Consider the following 7,744-nt stretch of genomic DNA (forward strand, 5'->3'; position numbering starts at 1 on the left):
TACAAGAGCAACTTCCCTGCCTCAGTGGGGCACCAGTTGGCAGCAGATTTTGAAGGAGAGGGCAGGGATGTGGCAGTCCCCAGGGGGCCTGTGCTTTCTCTGTCAGACTTGTCTGGGGCCATCTCTTCTCACTCAAGCCCCTCTGCTTTCCTCCCGTCACTGACCCCTGTTGGGGTTTACAAGCCTGAACCCATCTCTCTGCTCTGCCTTTGCAGGTCTTCTACAACAACAAGGGCTACCACAGCATGCCCACCTACCTCAATGCGCTGAACAACGCCATCCTGCGCGCCAACTTGCCCAAAAGCAGGGGAAATCCAGCTGCCTATGGTGAGAGGGCAGGCGTGCGGGTGACCACAGCATGCACAGAGGAGAGATGCATTGGGGACCGACCCCTTCCTGCTTTTAGGGAACAGCCCAGATGAATGGGGGAAGAAACGTCCCCGGTGGGCAAGCTAGTGCCTGACTCCTTTGTGATGGGGGATTAAGAGAAGGCCCAGCCTGGTCAAGCTGCTGCTTTGGCTTTGGAAATACTTGTGAGAGCCCCAGGGGTCACAGCAGGCGGTAGGTGCCAGGATTTTCAGTGGCAGGAGCTGGAGTAAGCCCTAAGTGGCTCTGGACAAGTCCCTCTGTGCTGAAGCTTATACCACTATGAAACGGCAAGAACGGAGGCCCTGATGGGGTTCAGATATGGTTTATTAGTTAACATCTGAAGTTCTGTGAGCTTCTCTGAGTAGAGGTACAGGAGGAGGATTATTCCTGGTGACAGGACTCCCTCTGCTGTGCAGCAGGGAAGGAAACTTCTTGCTCTTCCTCAGGCTAGGCACCAGGGCCTGCTGTTCTCAGCCAGCCTGTCTGAGGCTGAGGGAGTGAAGGGCTGCTGTTCTGCTTTCACATAATCTGCGTTCCCTTTCCTGTTTTGCTGTAGGTATCACAGTAACCAATCACCCCATGAACAAGACCAGCGCCAGCCTCTCCCTGGATTACCTGTACGTACCAGCAGGGTATGGTGTTTGTCATACAAAGGGAAGAAGACAGGGTGGCCGTGGCTATAGGACCCCACAAGGCAGGAGCAGTGCCAGCCCCTGCCACCCCTGACAGGGGCTGTGTGGTGAACAGTGGGAAGCAAAGGAGGAAACTGCAAAATGGGCTGTCTGTTTTGTAACAGAGAAGCAGGCTTAGGCAGGGCCATAGGCAGCTGCCTTTTAGAAAGGCCACCATTGGCATTGGAGGCCTAGTTGGGAAGCAACCAAAAAACGTCATTCATGGGGGCTATCTTGGGAGCGTGAGTCACTTTTCTGAAGAACTTGGAATTTTGCCATTTCCCCTGCGTATGGCATGTCTCTGCTTAGATTGGCATGTGCTGCGTCCCCACTGGGGTGCCTGGCAGTGGTGGCCACCCTGTCTCTGGGCGAGTTGCCCCTGCCCATTCACCGAAGATGACAAACTGTTTTCCTCCTCCTTGCTCCTGTTTCTGCTGCTTTTCCCTCACTGTAGCCTGCAAGGCACAGATGTGGTCATTGCCATCTTCATCATTGTGGCCATGTCCTTCGTGCCAGCCAGCTTTGTGGTGTTCCTAGTGGCTGAGAAGGCTACCAAAGCCAAGCACCTGCAGTTCGTGAGTGGCTGCGACCCAGTGATCTATTGGCTGGCCAACTATGTCTGGGATATGGTAAGAGCAGACAAGGTGTTTCAGAGCAGTTGTGCCCACCCAAGTTGACCCATACAGTGAAGGAGTTGGCCCGTGGGTGCTATGTGCACTGGGCATGCCACTGAGGACCATCAAGCGAGAGACATCCATGCCCCCCCAGATGTGGTGGGCCAGTCCCCTGAAGGCTCTTCACCCCCAGTAAACTCCTTCCTCAGCAGACTCTTCCAGAACTGAGCCATTTTCCCCACCCTTCTGCTAGTTCCCAATGCCCATGGAAAGTCTTTGAGCTATTTCCCTCCTACCCATCCTGCAAAGGTTGCTGCACTTTTGGCTAGGACCTCAGCCTATCTGCAGAGTTCTCTGACTGTATGACACTGCTTTCCCTCGCCTGTTGGCTGTCTGACAGTACTTTGCTGCCACTGTGCCTCCTATTAGCATAGGAGCTGCTGGGCATTGTTCCTGGGGAATGCACACTTGGACTTGGTGGGGTTACTGGGGTGGCTTGGCTGTGTGTCTCTGACCCATGTGGGTCTTTGGCACGCAGGGGCCATGTGGAATGCAGTAGGTTTGGTATTTGAGGTTATCATCCCATCCCGGATCCTGAGGGAATAATTGTTCGGCCCTTCCCTTTGGCCTGGTTTCGTATCTCTGAAGCGAGGGACGTGGACTGGGACAATGCATGTCCTGCACCATGAAGACTTCAGCAGGAAATGGACCCATCTTGGTCTCCTGAAAAGCCCCACCAAAAGGGGCTCTTGTGAACTAACAATGAGATGTTGAGGCACCAGTTCTAGTGTAAACACTACAGCACTGCTAGGAAAGGACTCAGACTGTCCATCTTGAGTCTCTCTGTCTAGGTACTGTGCCTATGTGGCATCTGCTGCAGTGTTGAGCACCAACCAGGTGTTTGAAGAGGCAATATAGCAGTCTGTGTCATGCCCATGGCTGTTCCAGCCTGTAGGAGAAATAGCTCCAATAGAGCTATGGCACAAGACCTGACCTGTTGAGGGAAAGCGAATTTGGGTCCTAGCCATGGTGGGGTCTGGGGTTCCTTCTCCCCCTTGTGGTAAGCTCCGCTGGCCAGGTCAGCCATGGTGCCTCCTGCACCACATTTGTTTTCTCCTGAAAGGCAGTCTGGGCTCAGCTCCCACCACCAATTTAACTCATTTCCCTTGTTTCTTTTCCAGCTGAACTATCTGGTGCCGGCCACCTGCTGCATCATCATCCTCTTTGTGTTCGACCTTCCGGCATACACCTCTTCCACCAACTTCCCGGCCGTCCTCTCGCTTTTCCTGCTCTATGGGTATGTCCACAAGGCTGGTGTTAACTATAAATGCTGTTGTATACAGGAACTAGTCTTCTGCCTTTAGTTTTGCTTCCTCTCATGTGATAAATCTAGGATTCCCCACCCCTCTCTCAGCCTCTCTTGCCCTGTAACACTTCAGCACAGACGGTCTCTACCTTGTCCTATTACAGGCTAGTGTTCTACCTTATTACTTCTGTTCTCACACAAGACACTCCTGTTTCTGCAAAGGGATGAAGGATGCATTGTAGCTAGAACATGGATCTTAGCACAGCCAAGCCTGTGAGGGCTCCTGTTTGAGTTACATGGACCATAGTGCTCAGAGATGGCTCTCAGCTTGAGAGCTTGGACCATGTGTGGACAGGGATCTCAGCTTCTGGTGCAGGCTGGCATAAGTTGAGACCTGCTCTGGTGTGGATTGCCACAGAATCTCTCTATATCAGTGACTACCAAGGTCTAATCCAGATCTTGTGGCCCGTCCCTCTGCAGCTCACACTGAAGTCCGTGGGAGAACTGGGTGCTCAGTACCCACCAAAATTGGGCTCATGGGGTCTCAGGGTTGGTGCCCAGAAAGGGAAGTCACTTCTGAAAATGTGTGTCTTGGTGTCTGGGCATCTAATCTGTCAGAGCAGCCCTGTCTGCAATGGGTCACTGCACTGCTCTGCTGCACAGGGCAGTGTGGCAGGCCAGTCCCATCCATGTCTGCTGCATGCCTTGAGAGCCAAGCTGGGAGATCACCATAGAAGGGCAAGAGGTTTGCTTGTTCTATTTTGTTTGGAGACTCTCCCAGTGCAGCTACTACTGATTCAAGATTAACTCTGGGAGGAGATGTTGGAGGCGTAGCTAAAGCTACTCTACTTATAGTCAGTGAACTAAGAATCCTGGAGTTAGAAATTTGTCATCCGGTAGGTGTAATGGGGACAGATAGAGCATCCAGTAGATCACCTATCTGCATTGAGTATAAGGGAAGACAGGCCTGGTCCCTGTCTGCTGTCTCTGATACGGTTATCCTGGGGTTCTTTTTCCACCAGTTGGTCTATTACCCCCATCATGTACCCAGCCTCCTTCTGGTTTGAGGTGCCCAGCTCAGCTTATGTCTTCTTGATCGTTATTAACCTCTTCATTGGCATCACGGCCACCGTTGCAACCTTCCTACTGCAGCTCTTTGAGCATGACAAGGTAGATGCATGCATGTTCTTGTGGGTCACCAGAAGGGGAGCAGGACATCTGGCCCAATTCCATCTAGCTCAGCCTTGCTCTATTTGGCAAGACCTGCTCTGAGCCGGTGCCTGTGGTATCCAAGCTATCATTGCTAAGCTGCTGGTGGTGATAGCACAGCACCCATGATGCCACAAGAGAAGGGGAGGGATGGAGCACATCGCCACAGCCTGCTCTGTAGGGCTGTAGCATAGGGTGTTTGCTTGCTAGCTCTTTTTAACCTGATTGTGGCACTACTGATCCTCTCTGTGCAGCTCCCCCTCTCCACACAGCACAGCCATTTTTCTTGGGGACATTCCTAGCAGGTGACACACGAGACAGGACCAAGCACATCATCTCCTTTCTTTGCCCCACCTTCAGGACTTGAAGGTCGTTAACAGCTACCTGAAGAGCTGCTTCCTCATCTTCCCTAACTACAACCTGGGCCATGGGCTGATGGAAATGGCATACAACGAATACATCAATGAATACTACGCCAAGATCGGTAAGTCCGCTGTTTGCTCCCTGCCTCAGCATGGCCTGATTTATGATTCATCTAACACACCCTGTTTTATCCATGAAAACCAGACTGGCTGCCATGGGTTTACATCCAAGTGAGGGGCAGACTGTGCCTGGATGCAATGGTCTGAGGCAGGCTGTTGGGCAGGGGCTGTAGTTGTGCTGTAGTTTTATCATGTCTAGCATAATCTAGGGCCTATGTCTGAGGCATCGCCTCGACACAAACCACTAATAACCATAAGAGCCATGTCATCCTGGTCAGTCATGACACTGTCGGCATCAAATTTCCCAGAAAAAAAAAGTCCTAAATTTTCCAACCAAAGCTATGTCCAGGTTACTTCAAGTGCGTCAGAGATGAGGCTGCTTTTAGTGGTCTATTTTAGGACTTTCTAACCAACTTTCCCTCCTGTCACATTGAGGTATCTTTAGCTTGCTCCTAAAAATCTCTTTCCATTTCCTAATCTGCTCCCATCTCTTAATTTTTCAGAGCTGCTGGCTGCTTAATATTTTTGGAACAGAATCAGAATGATCCTCCAAATATACATTTTCATTTACGTTTTTGTCACCTGATTGACAGTGAAAAATTGCATGATGACTTTTTAATGGTGAACGGTTTCATAATTAAAAGGCATTGTTCTTCCCAGATATAGCACTGATGACAATAAATAGCCTCAGACACTCTCTATGGCACTGATTCCAGGAATGAAGTTAAATTGAAAGTGAAATAAAACTCTTTTGCCCAGGCACTGACACATTATTATACTGGGGAAATACTCTTCTGTCTTTTTTTCATGGTCCAGCTCAAGTAACGTATATAATTTTTGATAGACCCTACTTCTTCCCTTGGAGATTTTCCATCTAAGCCTTGAGCTTGTTGTTTCAGAATGTGCTAATAAGGTTTAATTTTCATTGCCTTTTGATGTTCTACTCTAACCTAGTTTTGGATGTAGTAAAATTCTGGGCATTTCAGTTTAGAATATCATTATTCTGTTTAAATATCATTGCTGTGTAAAAGCATTCTTCGCACAACACTAAGAAAAGCCTAAAAATCTTAGCTCGGCTCCTTTAGCCATTTACACGTGGGCATGACTTCTCCTTCTGGCTCACTCTGGCTGTGGTGGCTCCACTCAGTGGAAAAATTGAAGTAAATGCATGTGTCCTGGTCGAATCAGAGTCCAGATTTAAATTGCCTCAAACTCTAACTAGATTGTAAAGGGCATTTTAAATAGCTGTCTGTTGGGAAATTCCTATGATTCATTCCTCTCCTGTACATTTGTAGACTTTTCTTTTTTTCTGTTGTTTGAGCAACTAAGGTAACTTGATTTCCTTTCATGCATTGATATTATGTATTGGTGTCTTATGGGGGAAAAATATGGTTGCTCTCCATCCTCATGCTCCAGGGCTCAGTTTGTCACCAGCTGGAGTCAAGAAGGAATTACCCAACCTTTCACAAAAGTACATTTGTAACAGGCTTGTGCTTTTCCCTGGGTGCAATGTGTGATTGCTGTTGTCTTATATTTGTCTGAACATTTATCCTCTTCACTTCTCTACTCAGGGCAGTTTGATAAAATTAAATCACCCTTTGAGTGGGACATCGTGACCCGTGGCCTGGTCGCCATGACAATTGAAGGCTTTGTTGGTTTCTTCATCACGATTATGTGCCAGTATAACTTCCTTCGGAAACCACAGTGAGTGGCAATGGGGGGTGAGGGGGAGGCACTCCATCCATCACTCCCTGTGGGCTCTCCATGGGGGTCAGACATGGGTGGGCTGTCAAGGGTCCAGGAGAGTTGATTCCCAGCAACTGAAGCTCTGCAGCAATGCAGTGAGGGGCAGATGTCTGGGAATGAGCTTACTGGGCTCCCAGAACAGAAGCTGCACTAGGAGGTTGTTTTGAGAGGCTGGTACCCAGATCAACATGGGCCTTGTATTCAACTCTGGGATCTGTATGTTGCCCTTCAGCAATACGAATTGGAGTGTGGAGCTGACTGGTCTCTGAGCCCTGGTGCCAAACCAGGCCAGGTTCTGCTGATGAGTCGGCCCCATCCAGCCTCTGCAGGATTGCCCTGCCTTGATGTGGCAGGCACAGGCCATGCTTGCTGGTTAGACCAGTGGTCTCCAAACCTTTTTGATCGCATACCCCTATCAGTAAAAAAAAATTTTGAACACGCACCCCCAATATATGTATTAACCGGGCACACGTAAACTGCAATAGGAGTTCTAATATTTTCTTCCCACACCCCAATGGATCATCTTGTGCACCCCCTGGGCTGCACGCACCCCACTTTGGAGACCACTGGGCTAAACCACGAAAGCCTGTGCTGAAGTAACCTCTCAGGCTGGCATAAGCCCCCATGGAGCCTGGCTCCTAGAGCAGGGAGTGCTCTGTCAGGCTGGTGGGTGCTCTGATGCAGGGGAGGAACAGTGGGACTGTGCTACTTTATGCTGGGAGTAACAGCGGGGTGGTGATCCCTGGAGGGCCTTGGAGTACTATGCATCCCTCCTGGGTAGGGTTCTGAGTCTGCACCGTGTTCAGGGAAGTGCCCCACAGTTAAGTTGCAGATAGTGTTTTCCTGGGCTTGTGGGTCTGCAAAACGTGACTGGGCCTCTCCCTGTACATGGGAGGAATGCATCCCACTTTGTAGTCCTGATGCTGCTAGTTCATTGCCCTCTGCCCTTCAGGAGCCAGGAGCACTCTGTGGTTCAGTCTGGGCCCTTGTGTTCCAGTTCTCTTCTTCAGGCTGCATTGCTGGAGCAGCTGTACCATGGACAGCACAGAGGGAGGAGCATCAACATTTAATTCATCTGCGCTGTCCCACCTCTCCACATCTGGGGAAACAGAGACATAGCAAGTGGTCGGGGGGTGGCTGGTGACAGTTGCATAGTAAGCCAGAGCAGAGCTGTCATTTAGGATCTGGAGCTCCTGGCCTTGTGCTTCACCCAGGGGACTAATCTGTCCTGAGCTGGATCCTGGAGATGCCTGATCCTGGCTGTGGACCCCAAAGCCCCTTGTCCAGGAGTGACCCTTTCCCCTCTGGGGGCTATTCCACAGTTCTCCAGTGAGCTCAGCCTCTGGG

At 50.2% G+C, this 7,744-nt stretch overlaps 1 protein-coding gene across 1 annotated transcript in view; it reads left to right on the top strand.

Moving 5' to 3' along the window:
- Window positions 1-7,744, top strand: part of ABCA2 (ATP binding cassette subfamily A member 2) — a gene marked incomplete at its 5' end in the record, with an annotated part of 98,761 nt that overhangs the window by 79,210 nt on the left and 11,807 nt on the right. Inside the window, 7 exons of the mRNA XM_019510442.1 lie at window positions 216-327; window positions 926-986; window positions 1,495-1,669; window positions 2,836-2,951; window positions 3,983-4,130; window positions 4,530-4,653; window positions 6,223-6,355. Of these exons, the coding sequence (XP_019365987.1) occupies window positions 216-327; window positions 926-986; window positions 1,495-1,669; window positions 2,836-2,951; window positions 3,983-4,130; window positions 4,530-4,653; window positions 6,223-6,355 (869 nt within the window). The remainder of the gene's footprint in view (window positions 1-215; window positions 328-925; window positions 987-1,494; window positions 1,670-2,835; window positions 2,952-3,982; window positions 4,131-4,529; window positions 4,654-6,222; window positions 6,356-7,744) is intronic.

The sequence above is a fragment of the Gavialis gangeticus genome, unplaced genomic scaffold (assembly GCF_001723915.1).
Source record: "Gavialis gangeticus isolate Ggan-Ray unplaced genomic scaffold, GavGan_comp1, whole genome shotgun sequence".
Lineage (NCBI taxonomy): Eukaryota > Metazoa > Chordata > Crocodylia > Gavialidae > Gavialis > Gavialis gangeticus.